The sequence below is a fragment of the Ooceraea biroi genome, chromosome 9, assembly GCF_003672135.1.
Source record: "Ooceraea biroi isolate clonal line C1 chromosome 9, Obir_v5.4, whole genome shotgun sequence".
Classification (NCBI taxonomy): domain Eukaryota; kingdom Metazoa; phylum Arthropoda; class Insecta; order Hymenoptera; family Formicidae; genus Ooceraea; species Ooceraea biroi.
In genome coordinates, this window is record NC_039514.1 from 1,414,240 (window position 1) to 1,437,351 (window position 23,112).

Sequence of the window (23,112 nt, forward strand, 5' to 3'; positions counted from 1 at the left end):
AGCTTTTTCTCTCTGCCCCCCTGTCTTTCCCTCTCTCTTTCTTTCTCCTGAATGATATATATCGGACGCGATATATCGTTCTTGATGGTACACCTCGAAGCCGGGGCGCACTCTACTACTCATTCCTCCTTCGTGCATTTGCTGCGCGGTTGAAACGGCGTCTCGCCCTCGCAAAACAATATGATGGTTAACGTAACAAGCTCTCATCTCAGTGCCGCACAGTGTTCCGCACCTTGGATACCCCACTGCGGCATAGGGCTCTGAACATGTTCGGACACCTAAGGCGACGCTTCCAGGATAATCTGGGAGATAATATGCTCCGCGCTCCGACGATGTTATGGGATTTCCGCGGGGTGCCGTGTAATTATTGTTAACTCAGATGGATGAATAAAGTCCAACTTCTGATTAGTATCAGAAGCGGACGCATGACGCACTTATAACTTGTAATTAAAATAATCATTCATCTAGACATTGACAAAATTCTGATAAGACTGCTCATGACGTAGTATTTAAGAATTGAATGAGCAAGTGCACATACGTTCGCACTTTAACAATGCGTGATTTTTTTCTGAAATTCTCGCAATTACGCTGTTCAAGAGCCAAGACCTGCGATGTTATCGAAGAACTATGGTGTACAAGCGAACAAGGTGTTTTCGTTTCACCTTTATGTAGTGTCCACTTTGATTGTTATACTAGCTGCGGCCGCTCGCAGCAACGAAGGAAGACATAGCACTGATAGCTGGACATTGAGAGACGTGCTTGGGAGAAACTCCGCGAGACAATCTACCGTCAAGTTCTACCAATGATCTCGGGGAAACGACTGGAATTCAATGGGTGCTCTTTCGCTCTATCTCGTAAGGCGGTCCAAATATGGAACCCGGACACTGAGCATCCCGGTGAACCATAATCGGCAGCCAAAGCCAAAACAGGTGCGCGTCTCTGTCCCGTTCCGACAATAATGTTAGTTAAACGTTTCCTCGCCGTGAAACAAAGGGCAATGATATTACACCGTCACGATTTATTCGTCTCAAGTCTCGGGTAAAAATCTTTGAAATTTATTCAGCTCTCCCTTCTACTCTTCCTCCCTTCCTCTCTTCCTCTCGTAGTCGTCCTGTCGCCATCGTTCGCGAGAAAATCATCTCGAATTTTTCTCGGGCGGAGTCGCCGCAGCGCTGATCGTCGCAACAGGTTACACCGGTGGCAGCCAAGTCGGCTCTCCTCTCGATGGTACCCCTCGTGGTTCCTACTCCTGCGTTCCACCACGACCCACCACCGCCACCGCCGCCGCCAGCATTACCACCTTCGTTCATCCACCACCATCTACTTCAGCTACCACCTCCTTCGCAGGCAGCACGGAGCACTCGCCATGTGACTGATTCCCCTTCTCCGCAGGTTGACGAGCCATGGGCCTGCCTACCTGCCGCCCGTTGCCCCGCTCCCATTACGGCGCGGACTCTCGCGGCAGGTGCACCAACCCAAGTGCCACTCCGCTTACTTGTGTGTCGTGCCTACCAAGGCAGAGCAGTGTGTCTCGGTGGTCAGGTTCTTCCCTCTCTCTTTCTCTCTTTCTTTTTCTCTCTTTCTCTCTCTTCTTTCTCCCTCTCTTTTTCTATCTTCTCTCACCCTTTTGCTTTCCTCGCTGACTACCTCTTCCGTCTTTTTTCCCTCCGTCTATTCCCCTACCTGTCTCTCTTTCTCTCTTTCTCTTTCCCCCTACTGTCTCTGTCTATCCGTTTATCCTCTTCAACATCACCTCACGCAGCAGTGCCGTGTTGTAGTGTCGTGTCATCCCGCGGTACGTCAACGATCCTCCCGGACTGAAGGCAAGGATCGACCGGGTCGAGAGTACACTCTGCGATTACCGGGGTCGATTGGTATCGTCGGTGTACAGAATAGGGTGAAGAAAGTGATCCCGCGTCGAGCGCAGAGGTGAAGGGAGTGATAACCCGATGGAACGCGCAGTCTCCTGACACCGGCCAGGCGGAAGTTCACAGGTGCCGACGAACGAGTGATCTGTGGAGTTACAAAGAGTCCGACAGTGAAGCCACATACTAGTGGAACTAATGTCGTGATGATAGGGGGACGAACGCTTCGTAATTGAGCCGTCGTTCATGAGTTGGCGAATGATCGCGTCATCGTGTCGATTGAATTTTTACCATCCGCGTGAACGCGCCAACAGTCGCTTGGTGATAAGGATCCGAGCAAGCGCAACATCCAGCGATAACAATCGAGACTCAATTGTGATCCGCGCGAAGACACCCTTTATCCGACGAGTAGCAAAGTGCGCCGAGGAAGGGGACACTCAGTGAAGGTGTCAAACGTCGGCGGCACCTCATTGACATTTCCGTGACATTTAGTGCGCGATTCGAATCGAGTGCCGCGCAGCTTTCCGTGTAACACGCGTGCCCCTTGTTCCAAGCTTGGCTTGAAACTTGGGACAGAGCTCGCTCGGGGAATGCGTTGTCGTTGTATGACGACGTGACGAAACGAAGAGGCGGTAAAGAGGAAACGAGACGACGACGAAGCAAACTTGATGACGCGCCCTCCGTGCCTTATCAACAGCGTAACTGGAGCACGGTGACGGCGGGATCTCAGTTAGAGGGACTTATCTGTCTCTTAGAATCCTTCATTTGCACGTGTACGACTCGGATAATATAAATCCGACGATCTATTTCTTCGCGGAGACCTCGCACCCAGCATAGTCGAGCGACTGAGAAACGAGATCCGCACGAGACGAATTCACCTGAAACTCGCAGCTGTTCCGTGCAACAGGTGGTTCTACCTGAACGCATCGTCGTTGAATGACCAGGTTGTCCTGCCATTCTTGCCAGGCAAAACAGGCGGAGATACTTCGCTAGGGTAAAAGTTGATACCGATAGCCAAACTGGACATTCTTACCGTTACCTCGGAAAGAACGGCGTGGAGATGTCCGCGGGTCGCTGAGAGAATGAGGGAGCTGGACACCGAGAGCCCTGTCGTTTGGCCGGCCTGGTGTTATACTGGTGAGTTGAACGATCGATGGGGAAAATGATCGAGCGCGAATTAACATCGCCAATCATCGCAGTGTCCTGATAGCTTCTTGATGAAAGAACAATCCGTGGAAATGATAATAATATTACTCATTTCACCTGTCCTGTATATTTCGATTACGTATCTTTTTATTCATTGCTATAGAACGTTTGTATTGTTGTTGTTGTTATCATTGAGTTCTTTTCCGTTAAAGTGCTTTTCACGATCGAGAGAACTTGGAATACTCTGATACGACGCGATTCAGGTTGGCTCGCGATTGTTTTACACAAGCATCAACTATCGTTGATCAGTTCATCGATTACGCGAGTAGAGGTAGGCGGCGAAATCATATCGAACGATAATGTAACAGGACGCAATTTACTGTGGCGGCCTGCGGAAAGTTATGAAACACATGCGACCGAGTAGGCGTCACGCTGCGGCTTTGGAATTCGTACTCCATTACTCCATTACTCGATCGACAGGTGACAGACGAAAATATATTCTTCCTAAACGCATATCCTATCGAGTGACAGATGAAAGGTAAATACGAATCTAGATAAGAAAGAACGAACGTATGTTATGGTAGCCTCGCGGATTATGTAACGCAGTTGGTGCTCTTGATAATTTATCTAATCACGGCTTTACAATGATAGAACAATTAACTCGTCTAATAACAAAAAAAAAGTCTTAGCCAATTTATATTTATTTAATTTATAACATGATGTTTATCGTGTAACAAAACGTCTCATATATTAGTTTTAAGCGTACTTATCTCTTTCTCTGTATTTTGAGATTAAGATTATCGATTTTTAAAACATTATAAAAAAAAATTTGGAAAGCACCATGATGTCGATATGAAGATGTCATTTCTTGGAAGTCGATACACGTTTAAAAAAGCTTAATAAAAGATTCTGTGACGTTCTTTTATCATAGCGTGCTCTTAATTTCTCGGAAATTTTAGTCGACCGTGTGATATCTCTTTAATGTGTCAATAAACTCGTATTGAGCGGTAACATGATTCTGCTACCGTGCCGAGTCACGTAAAATTCCAAAGCGCTATGCAGAGTTTGAGTATTCTGATCTCGACCGGAATGTTGTACTATCGGTGGTATTTATAAAGGTTCGTTTATGGCGTTTTTATTAATTTTTATCCGCTTTCTCAGAACGTTATATTTATCGACGCTACTCTTCGAGAATCGTGGACGTGTAAATTTGTATTTTTATCGCGGAGTGAAACGCGCGAGAGCGGGGTCATAGGTTCCCGAGAGTGGCTTTTTATCGCTTCTTATCAGACCGGACCTCTTAATTCCTGGGCTACGGTTACCTGCCGAATCGCCGACGTCATTCCTCGGCATCGTTTTGCCACGCAGAGTATTCGTCCAGTTCCGTTAACACGAAGACGAGAACGGCTCACGGAGGGTGTAATTATGGTGCTCGATCTCGACAATTAGGAGCCTTTGGAAGCTGTTGGTAGCGGAATAGGGGTCCACTTAGCTCCCGCAACTTCCAGCAGCTTTATCTTGTCCAATCGCACCGCGTCATTCGTCGCTGTCTTCTAATTAAGCGGGAACCCGCGGACTTTTTTCCTATTCGGGTATTTCAGTGACCAGAAATGTCACCCGATCGTTAAACGATGGATTTTCGAACTGCAGCCCGGGCCAAAGTATATATCAATGTGTTGTTTTAATATCTCAATTTATTTCTCAACTTATTACTTAACATCACAAAATCGATGGCTCGATATTTTCATCAGTGAATAAAGATCCGCTAAAAGATCTCGGGCGTAATTAACATAGCTGACTCTTCGTTCCTGAAAACACGCGATCCTTCTCGAATCGTTCGATTAAAGTGCCATTTTGCCAGTCAGGATATTAATAAGCTTTTTTTGGGCGTTGCGCATCATCTCTGTGCGCTGGCGTGTACGTTCGTTAGCCGGTTGTTCGGCTCCGGAAGTTTGGAGTAGCGTAACAAAACCGGCATGATTTGGTGACAGGACCGATCCCGCGGAACGGATTCGTTACGGTATAAGTCGAGGTAATGGCGAAAGACGTTTTGTGGACGTGCAACGGACGCACCACTCTGTTTGTGACCGCTAATGCGATTACTGCTCTTTCATAGTCACCGGGAAACGGACATTGTTTCGCGTCGCTAAAACGAATCATCCAGCGTGGCCGCAGGAATCCATTTTCGGAACCTGCGATTAGCTGCAACCATAATTATCATTTCGGAAAAATATTTTCTACCGTCGAAACCGTCCTTATTCCATCAGATTGACGTCGTCTCGAAGTTGGAGAAAGTTCAGAGTACTTTCCTCCGATATTAGATAATGATTATGTGTAATAAGAAACGATATTTATCCTGGACATGAATGTGCCACGATCAGGTGATAATCGTTCAATCAAACGAATACCCGTACAAGGAAATTATAAATTGTGACGATTATCAATGCCAACGTGGCTTTCACCAATTCTAACGATATTATCATCAAGTTAAGTAAGCTCATTTTTTATTATCATCGATATATTTCGATTATCTGAAATAATTACCGTCATTATCCTCTCACGAGTATTAACTCGTTTAATCGTGGGACACGGTATATTTCCCATCCAAGGATTCCAATGAAGCCCTTTATCCGACGGAAGCGCTGAAAAGTGTGATTGGTCGAAGGGAATGTAATGGTCTCTGGAATCTGGGACGTTCGGCATGCCTCGACGTCGAGGTGGCCTCGTCACTTTCGTGACTTATCGTCGGCCAGGTCGTCCCGGTCAGGTTTCCAGGAATCATGGAGCTCTCCGGTTACCTTGTCGAAAGCGCCATGTAGGGTCTCTCCCTACGTCGGTCGATACGTCGAACAGTCAAAGGGAGATCACGCGTTCGTGGTGACTCCAGCCTTTACCTCGGTCTTTATCTCAGAAACGCGACTTGCCGTCCCTTCGGCACGTCGTAGCCGTTGTCGCCATACGGATTGCCATCGCCGGAGTTAAATATTGGCTGTCACTCAAAATACAAATGCGATTGCGCTCGTGCCGGCGAGTGATGCCCGCGTACCGCTGCCATTGACTTGTGACTTGTTTATGGACCACAAAGCACGGGCTTCTGTCTCCTGACTATCGCTCCTGCGATCCTCTTCGACGACTCATCCGTTTCCGAGGTCCTGTGCGTGGTTATTAGGTTTAGTTGCTTTCACAGAGTGAGAAAGAAGGAGAAAAGGCAGCATAAAATTGATTAAACAGATGAAACAGATTGTTACGAACATTGTTATTGATTTATAAAAGTATATAATTATTGAGATATAAATAAAATTCAAGTTAAAGTTTAACACAGCGTCATTCTCAATGGGGTTACACCATCGGAACGAGATAATTTCCGATTTTTTTTTATTGAAAACCAACGTGACTTGAGTGAACTGTGACGAGAAAGCCACCCGGAGAGATCACAGGGGAAACGGCAGCAAAGTTCGTTAAGACCGTCCCCCGCTGTTCGAGAGACTAATAGACGCGCTATTATGACGGAAGCGGGAACCGCCTCAAAATTGCACTGAGAGGGTTTCTAATCGCGTTTCCTCCAGACAAAGGGCATCAGCCGTACAAGAGGATGTAGCCAGGCAGGGACGAGGAAGTGGCGAAAGGGAGAGAGATCAAGAGAGAAGGGAAGAAGAAGTGAAACAAAGAGAAAGGCAGAGAAAGGGTGAAGGAGGCAAGGGGAAACGTGAAAAAGTGGCAGACCGCGCCGAGCTCGCTCGAGGTGGGAACAAAAGCCACCTCTTCTTCTTGCTCGTCTTCTTCTTGCTTTTCTTCCTGCCGCCTCGTCCACGAGGAGAGAGAAAGAGAGAGAAAGGCATTCGGTCCTGTGCGCTACGTACAGGAATCGCTTCGGGATCCACCATTGTGACTTCTGGCGTGTATGAAAAACCACAAACCACTGATGTTATTTCGCGGCCGCGAACACGAAGGGCCGCTCTCCCTTCTCGACCGTGAAGCCCGAACCGCGTGGGTAATACCCGGGAACTCCGGGCTCTCCCTGCTCCCTCGTTGGTTACCCTTGCCCCCTTGGGTGAGGAAGAAGCCTCCTCGACTCTGTCCTTTGGCGTTTGATTTCTTTTTCTCGACGGCACCGCAGAATCACGCGTTGGAACGACGCCCTCGTTTGATCGACCATCTCGATCAAATTGCCCGCAACCGTGGTATCATTATGACGTAGCTCATCGACGGGTGCGTACGAGGTATCGATATGATAAACAGTGCACTGTGCAATTGCCGCGAAACCAACACCGAAGAGAGATGAGGTGGTGCTCCAAGTTGAACGTAACTACCAGCACTCGTGTGTTAATGTGTATTTTCTCTCTCACAATCTTGTTAATTTCTTGATGAAAAATTGAGCTTTGTCGAGAATACGTTTGCAGATTATCCACGACACTTTGGTGGAATTGAGATTGAGTCTGTTGCAATCAGCTTCATCTTGATCGCGACCGACCTCCGAATCACATTCTCCAAAGTATAAATGGCGATTCTCTTTTTTCTCTTCTCTTCCACCTCCTCCACAGTGACACGCGTGCGCCAACGAGTCCCTCAGGTACCCTGTCGTTCCAACAGGTGACAGGGGAAGTCCTTAATCGCGTCATGACGTTTTCATATCGGGAATCACGCGAGTCACGTCGCTTAATTGCCCGTGCGAATTGTTGAATGCCGGAGCGCCAGCCGAGTGCGCGCACGGCACGCGTTTATCTTTCGGGAAACACTTGGGCACACTCGTGAATCGGAAGAGAGAGAGCGGAGTCTATCTGACATTATTATTAACGCGTCAGGACGAGTGAGGACGAGTGGCGAGTTTACTGTCGATAACGAGCCATCGAGAGGAGAAGACGAGTTCTCCATTCAGAACGGTCGTACGCCTCGAAAAATCTCAACCGACAAATGACAGATGGTCACGGCTCTCCACGGTGGAGAGGAAAGGAATGTATCGCGGGGAAAGGGACCCACAGATGAGAGAGGCCCCAGAGTACAATAAACAATCCGCGGCCCATTATTCGTCTGCCTGGAAAAATATATGTAGGTCGATGTTGCGAACGTCAGGACGATGACGATTAAGGAAGTAAAGTCTAGCCCTTTCTATCAATTGCGATATTTATTTATTTATTTTACCAACATGTTGTTTATTTGCGCACGCTTTCTTGATGCATATGCTAGTTACAATAACATTTCATATGGAAAAATTATATTTTCACTTAACGTATATCCTCATCGATATTCCTTGACAGCAACCTTTAGCATTCATGTGAATTGGCTGGATGTTTATAAGATGTTGCATGTTAATGATAATTCTTCAAGTTTCGGAATGCGTGCTTGCCAAGGCTTGCGACATTAGTTACAACGTTCATGCTACTCAGAAATATCAATCTCGACAATTGAAAAGATAGTTTCTTGATGATCCCGCCTTTCCGCGTGTAGTTTCATTTGTTCAGGTGATTCGTTAAAATAGTTTACAGCTACTGCGAGAATGATGCTCGAAAACGAGGTACGTGCGAAGCAGTAGTCCATGCACGATCGTCTCGGTTGCCGCTGTTGCAAGGTTCCGATTACCATTAAGATAGAGAGCTACTGTGCAAGCTTCCGTTTGTCTTAATAACACGTGCGAGAGAATTTACTCCTAAATCCTCCAATCTGATTCAAAATATCAATTTCTTTTCCAGCAATCTGAATGCTGAGAAATATTAATGTCAAAAAATCTAGAAGACGGTTTGGATTCGCTGATCAAATCATCGTGTGATTTTCTTTTTATGAAAGTAAAAGTTTATTAAGAAAGATTTGCGAAAGATTTGTGAACGCATTTGATGCGAACGAGCTCTGATCTTAACGGGAGAAATAAGATTTACAAAATGCACGGAAGAGCTCTGGGCCAAATAGCTTCCGTTGTACAACGTCGACATAACGAGCTGTGAACTACATCTCGCGGACCTATGAAAATGCAAATGTCGAGGGGATCTCTCGCGCAGATAACGTCTTTTACGACGACACCCACCGTCACTGTTGATCTCCACGGGCGTGAGAGTAACGTTCCAATCGTGGCAACAAATCTTGTTCGTGCGAGTAGCTAAACCTGAGATCGTTGTCGATCAAACGATTTGGATAAGAACCGATCGGTGGTGACATTGTTTCAAACTGTCTCAAACTTTTCTAAAATTCACCAAAATTCACGTTCGCAGCAAATTTGATATTAATTCCTGTTTTGCATCTGCGTTTTTTGAGACTTTAAAAAAGATGGCGAAGAGCAAAGAGCAAATGTCAATTTATCAATGCAGATTTTCGGAAAGAGTTTCTCACGTAGAAATACGGTTCAACCAAAAGAGTTTCCCGTGTATGTGTCGAATCGTGCGATCGATGGTTTCGCGGCTTTGAGCATATTTAGACGTCGTGTTGGCACGTCTGCCTACCAACTACGAAGTCTCTGGCACGGTATCGTTGCTGGCGTGTTGGTATGACGACCCAGACGACACGTCAATGGAATATAAAGTGTCGTCCTTCTCTTTGTGAGTGCAGCCAGATAATCTACCGTGGATTACAATTCGTTACACGTCGAGTGCGTTTTTATAATAAGTTCAAGCATGTTAATCGGAATACGCGTTAGTTTTTACTATGGATATTACGTCTGTGTAAATTGATTCGATATTTCGAATATTGATACTTTTATGTTATAGATATTATTTTAATTATTATAATATATCATAATCTTATATGCACGATGAGAATTTATAATTGAAAAATAGTTTCGAAATTTTGAGTACTTCTTTTACACAAAATATTATATATGATGTAATAGCATATACTATTAATCTACAACTAATTAAACAAGTCACGTTTATCAAAGTTGTTCATTCGATAGAGTGAACAAAGTTACAATCAAGTACAAAAGACGGAGAAAGAAACAGAGAGAAGAGGATGGAAAAGATAAAAAATCGAAAGGAAGGGGGAGAGGACATCTTCATGAAAAAGTGGAAGAAGGGAGGAGAGCACTTAAGGCTCGTTGCGTGCCGAGGATGTCGCGGGTTTCGTATTGGTGCCTCCGCGCGATCTCCAATGAGAAACCGGAAAAGGGTAGAAAAAGCCTACGCTCTCTCTCTTTCTCGTCGACGCCACCTTACACTCGGCTGTCTCTTAATTTAGATGCCGCCCCGTGAAAATATTCTACCCCACACCCATGGAACACCCCTGTCCTCCCGTGCCCACTCGTTATTGCGCCGTCGACTATAGAAACGCCGTAAACACGTCGGGGCCGCCGGAGACGGGATAAAACGTTGGTTTTATGCGAAGGCGTTACCGGACGAGGGAGATTCTCCTCCGTGATAGAGACATGTTTTCAGGTATTACCCGGCCGTGGACAGGTACGGGCTCTTAGAGCGGCGTTACGAGCACCTTGGAACGCAAGCTCGCTCTTAATCGGGGGACACCGGGTCCTCCGAGCAGTCTGGAGCTTCTCGTCGGAGAACGACAGCAACGTCCTCGCTTTGCGACGCTTCGATCGACTATATTCGTACCCGCATGGTGAAAGTTGCTCGTGCACCAATATAACGAAAAGCAAGTCACCGATAACAGGGTGACATGTCTACATCGATCGTACCGACGTGACGTGGAGAATACGTGGTCGCACTCTGTTGCACGTCATTTCCCCGTTGCATGGAAAAAATGTTAACGATTTGTAATTTTTTTTAACGTCATTGCAGCATTCATATTTCCAGCGAGTGAGAAAGATAAAATAAGACTCTATCAAATTTTTTATTTTTATTTGCATTTATAGAAGGAAAATTAAAAGGATAACCGTTCTCAAGTATCGCTGTTTATATCCTTGTTAACGTGGATCAGTTTCATGTCATTTAATCACGACTAAATATTAAAACGAGTCGACTAACGAGTTCGATTCATCGCCGAGACTACATTCATCGCTTCTTCATATTTTTACTTTATCTCTGTGCCATCTCCGCGACATAACCATCACGCGAGGTTTCCCGCAATATTCACTCGCGATAAATAAGCTCGAACCGAGGACGAGTCGCTTTCGAGCGCTTTTCTGAAACCGGTCTTGGACGAGCCCTCCATCTCTCTCTCGAGGACTCCGCCGTCCCTTTTAGCGACGTAATTGTTTTCGGGGGGAACAAACGCGTACCGCCTCTTCTGCGGCACCCACACCAGGATGATTCCTTTTGTTCCCGAGGCATTGAGGAGCCGAGGTCCGGTGCCCCGGAAGTCGGCAGAGTCACGTCGTTAATAAAGGTGCGGTGAGTGCACGAAGGGCGCCACCACGGTTTCTCTTTAGCCAAAGATACGTGACGTTTATGGTGAAGGACGGTATCGTAAAGGAATATCCGCGTTCGGACCTTTAATATCTCTCTCCCCGTATCTTTTTTCTCGGCTACGGACGATCAGTACAATCTGGTGGGCGTAAATGTAACGCTCTTCGACTCTTTTCGTTTACCACTCTCTCCTTTTTTCTTCTTTATTCTCTCTTTCTTTTTCTTCTCTTTCGTCATCCGATCAGCCTCAAGAACTACCGCTTCGAATTATTCTGCTGGAGATGACAAGAATACGACAAGCATCATCAAGTTTACAAATTCATATTACGAATATACAAGAATACTTTAACTGTATTTGGGTAATTTGGTTCGGTGATACTCGCTGATTAGTCCCACATTAGGACTAATCAGCTTTCCAGTTTTCGTTTTCTTCGTTCGTATCACGCTTGCCTAGGTACGTGCTCGCGTACGCTCGACCGCAGCGGAGAATTTTCTCGTCCCACCGCGATCGCCCGTAATGATCCGTGCGGTTTTCATTGGCGTGAAATATGCGACGTTTACACGCTCGTTTCGTCCCTCGTCGCGGATACGCGAGCGAGCGAACGTACCCGCTGAGCGTTATTCCGCCGGCAAATGGAGAACGGAACTCTGACCCTTGCCGCTCGCGGAAATGGAGCGGTGGACGTTGAATTTCGTGTAGATCCTACCCTACACTTTGGTCGTCGTATTCGCTACGTCAAACAGCTTCCATCAATCCGCGAATCATAAGCTGTAGTCTTTACTAATATTATATTATTATCTTTAGTCGTGTTTTGTCAAAATCTGCTCAACAGAAATTAGGTAGACAATTATGTGTTTCGGATACAGCGCAGTTTTATAATTCTGCTTTAAGAAATTTCGATTATTTCGTCGGTAGATTTAGATATCTCCTTGCAGGCCACCAGATTTCCTCATCTTCCACAGTGGTCCTTCCCCTATTTGAGTAGACACTGGTCAGGGGTCAGTCATTTGTAAAGCCGATGCGTAACCCAACCTGGCTACGCGCACGTCCCGCAGATCGTAGCCTGCTGTTTTTATCTGGCTATATTTCAGGATGATTCCACGCTTAATGTTCCCTCACTAACCCGCCTCGCCTCTTACGAGGCGATACCGCGGCCACGGTGACAACTTAACCCGGAGGTTGTCCACGTACGGTGCCACGGTTGTGGCTTTACGACCGTGTCGAACCGTCAACTTTGCGGGGATGCCCTCCTCATGCGTGTGTCACACGCGTGTGATCCTAGAGAAGTTTTTTACCGCTTTGCAGCAACATGATAAACTATTTTATCATTATAATAAGAAATATAAAATATATATTATCTAGAGAATAAATTTTCTAAAGATTGTTGGGAACATAAAATTACATCAAATTAATAATAATAACACGTATGGCGAAATAATGTAGTTATTAGATATTACAGACATGACTATGAATCTTGTGGTGCTGTATGCATAGTTATTATTGACTGTGGAGAAGTCCGTGTCTCTTAAATCAATTTTGCGTAAAGCAAAAGTGATAGCTTACGCAGTAACGCACGTGAACCGTGAAGGACAGATTCTTTCGGCATATACGGAGAACACCTAAATGCACCATCGTGCTTATCGCTCGCATTTATGATTCTGAAATACTGTTGTGTCCGCGTACCATGATCGTCCGTACCGGTTAACTCGCGGGAATTAGCAGACCATGTCCGTGCATGAAGCCGGAATATTTCTTCAAAGGGGATTATTAGCAGCGCAGCAGTCGAAGATACGTTTTCAATGAACCTCGTGACAGTTTAACGGCACGGCTATCCAATAATTTTATCAGCAACATTGTAAAATATACGAACTCTGCTAAGCAATATTTCACGGTTCACGTCATTTATTGATTTTAATCGGAATGTGGAATCTTACTTCTATCTAATATCTATCAAGGTGAATACATGAAAAATAATTCGGCCATGAATCTGTAGCGCACGACAATTGATAGATTTTCAAACACGCCGCTCGAAATACTGCTGGAGACTGAATCATGATGCAACGTGGTGGTGCCGGCGCTCGTAATGATGCGAACTAAATCATTGGCGGCGCGATAATGGATTTCCGAGGAAGTGGCAGCCGATTATTACCGATCAGATTGATGTGCCGCAGTGTATCACGTCATTATCTGAATTGTATTACATTATCGAGCCGGTTGATTTTTCACCTGGCCTGGCTCGTGAGTTATTGCGAGTCGGATTAGTCGGGCTCGCGTATAGTATATCGCGTTTATCGCATGCGATGTTTGTCGCGAATAATGACGCGAATTCGTTGCCCTTTACCGTCGCGATTCGATCGAGGAACTTTATTACGGGTACATCGAGAATAATTTTCTCACGGCTTGACACGGGTACACGTCAATGCGTTTTCCGACGATAAGTGGATTCTTCGATCTGTCCACCGACCTTTGATCTCGTGCTCGGCGACGCGTGAACGAGAAAAACGGTCGTACATGGCGTTACCTTAGCGGGCAACCTCTGGCACTTTTGCCATCTAGAATACCGGTCTCGCGATAAAAACGCTTCATTATATCGCACAGGGAGCGAGCAGATTAATATGAGCCGTCAGTGTCTCGGCGAGGCGGTCTGCTTGAGCTTGAGGTTCGGAGGAACGCTCGCGCGTTCGGATTAACTAATTAAACGGGACCGTACAAAGTAAAAGTCACTTACGTTCGTACGTACGTAAGGCGTACATGATCGAGCGCCTTAATGCCGCGCTATATCGCGGTCGAACGATAAGATCGGGCATGCGGGAAAAACGATTGATTGCCATCAGCGCGGAGTTAATATCGACGCGGTAATATGCTAATAGGTCACGGTATCACGACATTTTATTGTTAACGTTTAATGAGATCACTGATATCGATCAGAAAGGTTACGCAGCAGATAGCGCAGGCTAAAATAACGTGGTGACCTTTACGATCGCGTATATGATACCGACATAATGGCCGGTATAGTACCACCGCTGATTACGATACCTTTTTTCTACACTCTAAACTCGTTCCGTGCAAACTGAATTATCTATGCGCCGCGATCGGCGTGCTCGTCTTATGCAATACCACCGTTCCACCATGACTTCATTGTTTTCCGAGTTTCCGAGCAAGAGTCGATCCTATTATCTCGAGGTTTCCACAATCTTTATTCATGGCTAAACTTACGCGGCAAGCATACTCGCGCTTCTCTCTTTCAGTTATTTAATACGCGGCATTGTAAACGATATATTTTAAGTATTTGTGCATTATCATCGGCAGCTGCAGTACCAGTTTCTTCCATGATTCGAATAATCTCTCAAGAGTCGCGTTTCTCAAAGGACTATACTTTGTCGGAGGCTGAATCAACCTAAATCACGTTTCATACATTCGTAGGCAAATACACGAGGCGTATCAGCACATTCCGCAGCAGGAGGAACGGTCGTCATCGCGGTATCGCGGAGCGAGCCGCACTTCCATAACAGTCTACATAAATGGATCTGGTCCGGATCAGCGCGCTTAACGCGTTCGCGCGCTGCTGCGCGCTCGCACGCGGTGCGTGTACGAGCGACGAGGTCGGAGCACGTATACGCACGCTCGTAGGGTGTAAGTAGTAGGTACGGCGAGTCTACTGCCTACGGTGACTGCCCATCGAGCCGGTGAACCCCGAGAGCTCGGAACGAAGCCCCGAGGTTAAGTCAAGGTGGCGGCCCCGGGGCGTCGGGTCACCCAGATTTCAATCTAGATACAGCATTCCACGGTTAATTAGTACTGGCTGACTGGCCGTGAGCTCCGTCATTGGGCCGAACTCCTGCTACGCGCGTCGGCTATCCGCAGCACCCATCGTGAATCACACGCGAGCGTGTATGCGCGTGTCCATGTGTTATACGCGTTATACGCGAGGAACGGCGTGGCGTATGTACATGTACATGTACGTCGTTCGTTACACATGATGCTTCTCGTGTCTGTATTTGCACGGGCCGGTAGCCGAGCACGGCTCGACTGGTTGTCGAGCATGTGAAGAGAGCGGCCGATATATATCTGGCTGACCGGCTCGTTCGCGGCACGTCGATAATTCCACGGCAAATATATAAGCGGCCTTTATTTCGGCCGCGGTTTGCTTGACCGATTTAGGCGAGCTGGGACCGATTACGCGCGAGTCGTACAGTTTACTATGTCCGGAGACGGAGGACTTTACGAAACGATTAGTGCAGGCTGTAGTTTTTAGTTTGATAATGTTTTAGAATTTAATTTTTTTTCAACACATGAGATACCAATATCTTTCTTATACTTATATCTTTTTTTTATATATAAATTTATGTGCATGCGAAAGATGAATCTTTGAACGACATTTCTGTCCTGCGAAGGAAGAAAAGGAGAAATGGTTGTGGAAGAAGGATACAGTACAAAAAGCGAGATCCGCGCGACCGATGCAATATCGTACGCCAGGAAGTGAAGAGCTCGCGATCGAAAGACGTCGATCGATCGCATGGTGTCTCGCACGGGATACAGAGAAATTTCTCGCGTTTTTCCTTGTTTCACCTGTGACACGACGGTAAGCAAGAAGCACATCATCGCGCGCGAATAGACGAAGATATACGCGCGACACGCGAGCACTCTCGCTCTTACCCGGAAGCAGAAGATCGCGAAAAGTGCGGATTGGATTTCTTTTCGTTCTCGGTAAAATTTCTTTATTTTGATCTTTTTGAGTTTTCAAGTTATTATATTTATATACTGTCACTCGTAGATGCATGTGTTTGAAACGTTATATCCCGAGAGAGCGATCTGAATATTAAGAACAATTTAACATACAAAATACAAGGTTTACAGTTGCTTCTCTCTCGCGGTCACGCGCGACCTTTCGCCTAATCAAAATCGCGAATCCGGCCGAGGGTTAATTACGCCTCTCCACCGCCATCAATTACAATTACGGACGGGCCAGAAATCGCCGACGTAAATCCATCCCCGCAAAACAATAATCCCATCCCCGGAGCCGGAGCGTAGCCGGAGACTCGGTCGATCTTCAGCGGGATCAAGATCTTAAGGACGCCCGGAGGTTGCCTTAAGGTCGAGGAAACAACGTGCAGGACAGACGGCAGCATCAGCAGCAACAGCAGCGCACAGCAGGCTGCAGGAGCAATCTCTCGGACAATTAGCCCGCAGTTCGTGACGGGTACCTCCTCCTGGGTCCTCTCTCGATGTGCCTTTCTGCTTCTTCTTCAGCCCCCCTGTCCTCCCCCTCGACTGACCAGGATTCCTCCTCTTTCTCGCTGGATTCGCCCCCTCTTCGTCACGGCCTTTCTTCCACCTCTCATGGCCTCGCCCTACCACGTTTCCTCTCGTCTCAGGTGAAAGAGACGCGCGCAAAGGAGAGAGAGAGAGAGAGAAAGGGAAAGAGAGAGAAAACAGAGAAAATAGCTACGAGAGAGAGAGACAAAGATCCGTGTCTCTTCCCAGAGAGAGAGAGAGAGTCTCGGGGATCCTATACACTCTACCTGCCGTTTATACCCTAATGACCTAGCAGGTGCGGCGCCGGCGTGCCCTCTTCGTACGGGGCCACCCGGTACATGATGCCTCCGAAAAGGTCCGTTAGATCAACGCGCGTTAACGCATCATTTTTAAGAAAGTTGATTCCGAGCGATCGATAAGTGAGAATTTCTCTTGTAAAGATCTTCGGTGTAAAGGCGTTGAAAAAATATTTCGTTGCTCTTACGCAATTACGTTTTCTTTCTAATTTTTTGCGATGGAAACGACAAAGTTATCGTTTTACGTTGGACGGAAGTCCTTGTCTCTCTTGAATTGCGCCGTCGATTCTCTCTACGAGTTTCTCACGGAATAAGGATATCCCTCTCACTGATCGTCATGCCAGAGTGTCGTCGCTTCGTAGAAAAGCGCGTGACTACTCTGACAAATTGGCACGATACTCCCAACGGAGACGCCTGCGCCGCTCGGCAGGATCGATGGCCCTCGATCACTTCAGAGTAATTAATTATCGGCCAGCTATTACCTCCTAGGAGATCGTGCTGATCGTGGTACCTTCGACAAACGACTGAAAGAGAGACGAGTGGCGTGGGCGAGGTGCGAACGATCCATTCATTATACGCCATCGACTCCTTGTCCTTTCCCGCCTGTCGTCGTGGTCCATGTCGCCCCTTTATCTTCGCGCGTGCCAATATGGGACACGATCTTTCATTACGTGCGCGTAACAAATCGTTTCTTCCCCGTGACCGACATTTGCGAGAGCTTAGAGGCTGCTTCGCTCTACATCACGTGTCCTTCGTTATGTTCCTAGTACTGCAAGACTGCGCGTTGCCTGGCGGATATCCTCGTGAACAAGTGCCAAATCAAGGGAGTGTCCGAGGCTCAAACGAGTTGGAGCTAGGAGGCAAATTGTGCTTCATTTTTTCGCAATCCGATCAATAAGGCGCGCTCGCGTGAACCGTGTGTGAAGGAGACGATTGCTTCATTAATACGGTCGGACAGTTAGTGATCGCCACGAGGTGATTAATTGCGGAGGGCCCGCGACGTTGCGGAGGGTTTCTGCGCCGAGAGGAGAGGCGTAGGAGAGAGACGGACTAAGAAAACGTGGGAGGTGCGAACAATCCATTAATTATACATTGTAGCACAAGAGCTCGCTCGTGTTTTACACCGTTGTGTAATATTTTAATTATTTTTACTTTTCAATGTTTGCAAGATGTTGTCTCTGTAGTTTACATAATAGCGTTTGTTCGTTTGGACGTTTGTCCGAATTTTGAATTTTTATTTCGAGTTGTTTCTGCGTAAAATTTTTGGTATTAATGTAATTCTCTATTTCGGTGACATTCAGAATATTACAAATTTGTCATATTTATTCGATATGACAAACGTTTTTGAAAAGCTTCGGAAGAAAACATGACTCCGTCAATGTGTTTCAAACGAATCCCGCGGACGTATCTGCAGATAACCATCGATCATTACGACGCATACGCGGCACCTTGAGCGGTAGTCTCCAATCATTTTCCACGGTGATCAAATCGATACTCCTAATTGATTTCATAACTCAACCTCCACCGGCTACCTCATCACGTTCGTGACAGGAGGACGCGACGCGAAGGAAGCGAGTACAGCTCAGTCGCTTAGCGCGATAACTCATGCTCGTACGAGAGCAGTTTATCAGCTTCACAAATAGGTCTACGTGCTTTAGTGCTTCGTAGAAAGATATCCTGCAGTTCATTTATGCGACAGCGGCAGACAATGCGATAAACACGTGTTCGCGGCGATTAGCGTTTCTATTGTTTCACTCGACTCCGCTCTTTCGTCAGCCACTTTGAGATTTTTCCACGATAAATTCGAAATGTACATGTTACACGGTTTTTAAATAAAACAACCATTTCCGAGAAAAATCTTGTATTTAGTGACAAAGTTTATAGAAATATAATTATTAAAAAAAAGAAATTATTATAAAATTGTTGTAAAATTTTAATTCACCATGTGGTGGTAACACGCGAAATTAATTACACTTTGGACAAAGTGTCTTTCAATTGTACAATTACCCTCCTTTGAAGTCGCGTGAGGATACTAATAGTCCACGACACTCGTTTCTCTTATCTGGATCCGCCGAAGGAATTCGATTAGGGTAGATTAATCCGGATGCGGGATCATCCTGAGAGACGTCTCGGGATACGGAATCGATACTGCACTGGTACGGTTCTCGAAGCGAGACGTCAGATCGCGAAGACAAAGCCATCTATCCGACTGACCAGAAGGACGGGTGCATTCCATCGCCTTACGAGGCGTCGCACGTACACTAGTGCAAGGGCCCTATGCGTATACAGCATCCACACTACGTAGACTCAGGTTTGAACTTGGAAGCCTGCGGTTGCGTCTACGCTGCGGGGTTACATGACCTTTCTCAAGGGGAAAGAGAAACGGACAAGTCTGAATCCTCAGGGGTCGAACCTGCCTAAGCCCGGGCAATCGTAGGCACAAAAATGGGATCGACGATCCTCCTGAGCGCTGTGAAAGCTCCTCGACGCATGCGTGCGTGCATGTTGCGCTACGGTTGCCCAAAGTTCGGGCATCGAGGCGCCCAGCGCTGTAATTGGACTGAGAAGACAGGAGCTAAGCGTACAGCATGATAATTCGTACGTTGTCGGATATTTTGACGGTGACTCGAAGCTATTCAATTATCTCTCTCCGAGCGTTTCGGCCGCCTCCTGTCGACGTCGTCGAACCTATTCGTTCTTGGCCCGCGGCCCGGTTATCTCGGGTCTCCTGTGGAATCCGTTGGATGGATAGGTAAGTTCGATGAGTCATGGAAATGCGGGTAGAAATGCGGAGCGTGCAGGGAAGCGGCGAAAGTGTCTTTCATCTCTTATTTGAAATTAGGATACAATTACGTCGGTTACGTAATTTCTTTTTTTTCGAGATTTAAAGAGTGTTGGGCTTTCCCAGCGTCTATATCTTCGATCTTCAATCTTCAACATTCCAATCATCTCGTACTGTCGATGAAAGCCTGTGACAAACCAGTCGAAGATTTCTCAAGCCTACCCTAATCCTTTAATATCATTTTACAAGGTGATCGCACGGTGTGCGCACGTAAAGTTATGAGAATAGGCGACACCAGTCAGTGTCCCTATCTTGATTCCCGACGTGTCACTTAAAGAAATATCGATCGACGTCGTCTCGCTCGTGTACATCCTCCATTTTCGTCTGATCTGTCCACTTTCCACTCGCTCCTGCGTCTAGCATCTAGTATTTTTTTTCATTTCGATGTTCGTCTTAAGCGCGCGAGGTGTGTGTCACGCCAAGGATTGAGGCTGAAGAGGAAGGCCCACGTTCATTCTCGTAGGCTCGTGGAACGAGAAGCCTCTTCCATGACCTGAACCGGTCCGCCTCGCGGTCATTCTATGCAGGTCAGCGGTTCTCAGCTTTGGAGAAGACGTGGAATTAGAGAACTGGAAAAAAATTAAGTACTCATCGCGTTGCACGTGCGATGAGTACAAGTAATTAAAGGATGATTACTTGTCATGAATTTCTCTTACATTTTTTTGCGTGTTACGCTCCATTTGTATCTGCGTTCGTTCAGTTCTATCCGCACACGCATCACGCATCAGGCAGCGAATGCACGTGCACGCTCCTCTCTTTTGAGCCGCGCAGAATTACGTTACGAGAAGGCATCGCGTGGGGGTCAATAAGATTCACCCCAGATCCCGCCAATAAACTGCGGCTCACTTGAAACGGAATCTCATATCGCGTACGCCGGAAGTCGTTGCGGATCAGCGCGATCGGCGTACCGATCGATCGACGGCGGGAGACTCGTATCTGTGGCGATAAATTAAATTACGAGCCATGAAGGTCGGTAACGTTGAATCGCGAGATTGAGGATCGATTGAAAACGCGAAACACCGTGGTACGAACACCGCCAATCTTCTCTACGTGTTTATTCCTGCCGTAAAACGCGGTTGTTCATCGCTCACGAATTGTAATATTCGAGACACAATGTGGCCTAAGTATGTTCAGAGACTTTTACATAATGTGTTACGCAACACGGTTACTTATAGAATGCGGGTTAAAGCGGCCCGTTGGTGGCTGGCACGGTAGCTGCTTTCGACAATGCTGCTTTCATTCGAAGCAACAGCGATTACTGTATCGTGCGTTTATTTTGTTTACGTCATCCATCTTTACGATACGAACAATATAAATGATTAAATGGGATATTTAATTCATGAGATATGTGCCGTGATAGATTATTGGGAGGCAGACTTGCGTAACCTGAGCGGTTACGCTCGAATAAAACGAGCAACGTCGTAAAAGTAACGAATTTTATGTTTCCCAAAAAGGTTAATGCACTTTGAATGCGTGGTCGTTCCGCAACAGTTAGTAATGTTTCATACATTGGTTATCGTTTTACGTTCGCTCGAAAGTAACGTAGTTTCGCTTCTTTTGCTCGGGAAAAGAAGTATCTACCGGCAGGTATGCGGAAGGTTTTCAGTCGTTTACCGTCAGGTAAAAAAATTTTTACTTGAAATACCTACTCGCGCAAGGAAGATCTCTTATTTTCTGATCAAATATCCCGATCTTTTAATATTTGAAAGAAGGGAGATGTCCAGGAAAGAGCTTGACATTAATCGCCTATCCAATGTGTAATGTGTGTAATGTTTCATTGGCATATTAATCCCAACTAATTAAGTCCCGTATATCGCGCGAGCAAAAATGTGTATCATTAATAAATAACTCCATCCTACAAAACAGCCGCCAAGCGAGTACGTTTACGTAAGCCATTACATAATAGTGCATCGTACATCAGTAATTGATCCTCCCGGGCAAATAAAATGGACGTGCGCGAATGTAAAGACGCGAAAAGAAAGGACACGTCATCGATCGGTCCACCGACAGGTCCCGTCGTGGTGCACGTTTGGTTCGGTATGTCGGTTCGCCTGTTTCATGCGGCTGTTCCGATGCGGTTGTTAGATTGCGCAACGCACATCGTCGCCTCGTTGCCGTCGGAGTCGTCGTCACTCTTTTCGATGACATGTCACCTCTGACTTTTGCATCGCGACGTGCCAACCGCGCGACGTGCAACAGCGTACGTGCTCGCGCGTATCGCGCCGTTTCTCGAAACACGTTCTGATCTCCGTGCACGCGGTTGCATATCTGCCAGCACGGCGGACGCGTATCTTTTTCACTGGAAATTTTTCATCCGGCGGATGCCCCGAGATAGGACCCCATTACGTCCTCTCCTTCGATTCGCGAGAGTTTCGGATCGAAAGACGAGATGCACCGCTTATGCATGCGTGTACGCACGCATGTTTTTGCGGATAACAACAATGTTAGCGTCTAGTATGGTAATGGTGACAATTAAGTGGCAAATTATTTTTTCTATCAGTCATCGATTAATGCTTTTTTGTACGATTTTTGATATATTTTATTTGTCTGTCTATACATCCGGTGTACTAGTACTGGGTGATTTGAAGGTATTTTGTTTAAACACTCGGCGACTGACGTAAGATATCTTTTATCTACTTTCTAAGCAAGAGAGATTTCAATTTACTCCCCGGTATTAATGTAACTCTCCCCATTTGAGACAGCATGTACGCGTGGCTGATCTGATAACGAACAACAAATATACGCATTGTGATGTAAACTGACGGAACTGAAGGCTTTCACGCGAGATTATTCTCCACGCGATTTCCTTATAAACGGATCACGCTAGTTGACCTCTGGCCATAATTATGCAGGGGTCGTGGCTTTAATGGCTTGGCCTACGCAATTGTTCTGGAGGATGCAGCGTGCGTAAATAAGCAACGAGTCGACCCTGACGCAGACAGCCTCTTGTTCGGTGACTATGCGGTTGGTCCAGCACAGTTCATAGACCAATGATACTCACTTGAAGCTTACCCGCACGTATTCCTCAATAGAGCGTCGTGTTGTTCTTTTTATAAAATGCAAATTCTCGTACGCGGAACAGAGGGAGAGAGATGTGCAAATGGGAAAGATCCTCACTGAATGCATTTCGGCGAGAATGCCGAGACTGGAAAAAAAGTGGATATCTCACTCGATACAAATCATTTTTTCTTCCTTTTGCATGTGGTTATTACATAAAAACAAATGTGCCAGCTACTTTGAGAGAAGTACGTCGAGAATGGGAAAGACACGAGTGAGAGGACGGGTGCATCGTACGCACGCTGCTCAGGGGATGAGTAAAAGTACGTGTGTATGTGTATTTGTATGTGTATACACGAAGAGGGGGTGTCTCATGCAGGAATTGTCGTAAATGTCTTTATCTGTAAGATATGAGATGCTGTGGGCG

General features: G+C 46.4%; 1 protein-coding gene across 7 annotated transcripts in view; it reads left to right on the forward strand.

Annotated features, from left to right (window-relative positions):
• The window catches only part of LOC105276236 (uncharacterized protein KIAA1522), a 100,775-nt gene that overhangs the window by 18,773 nt on the left and 58,890 nt on the right, over nucleotides 1–23,112 (forward strand). Inside the window, exon 1 of one of the 7 annotated variants that reach the window (XM_026972336.1) lies at nucleotides 1,393–3,002. The exons of the other annotated variants lie outside the window; for them this stretch is intronic. Coding sequence (XP_026828137.1) covers nucleotides 2,948–3,002 — 55 coding nt within the window. The 5' untranslated portion in view covers nucleotides 1,393–2,947. Of the gene's footprint in view, nucleotides 1–1,392; nucleotides 3,003–23,112 lie in introns of those variants that run through there. 7 annotated transcript variants of the gene reach the window in all.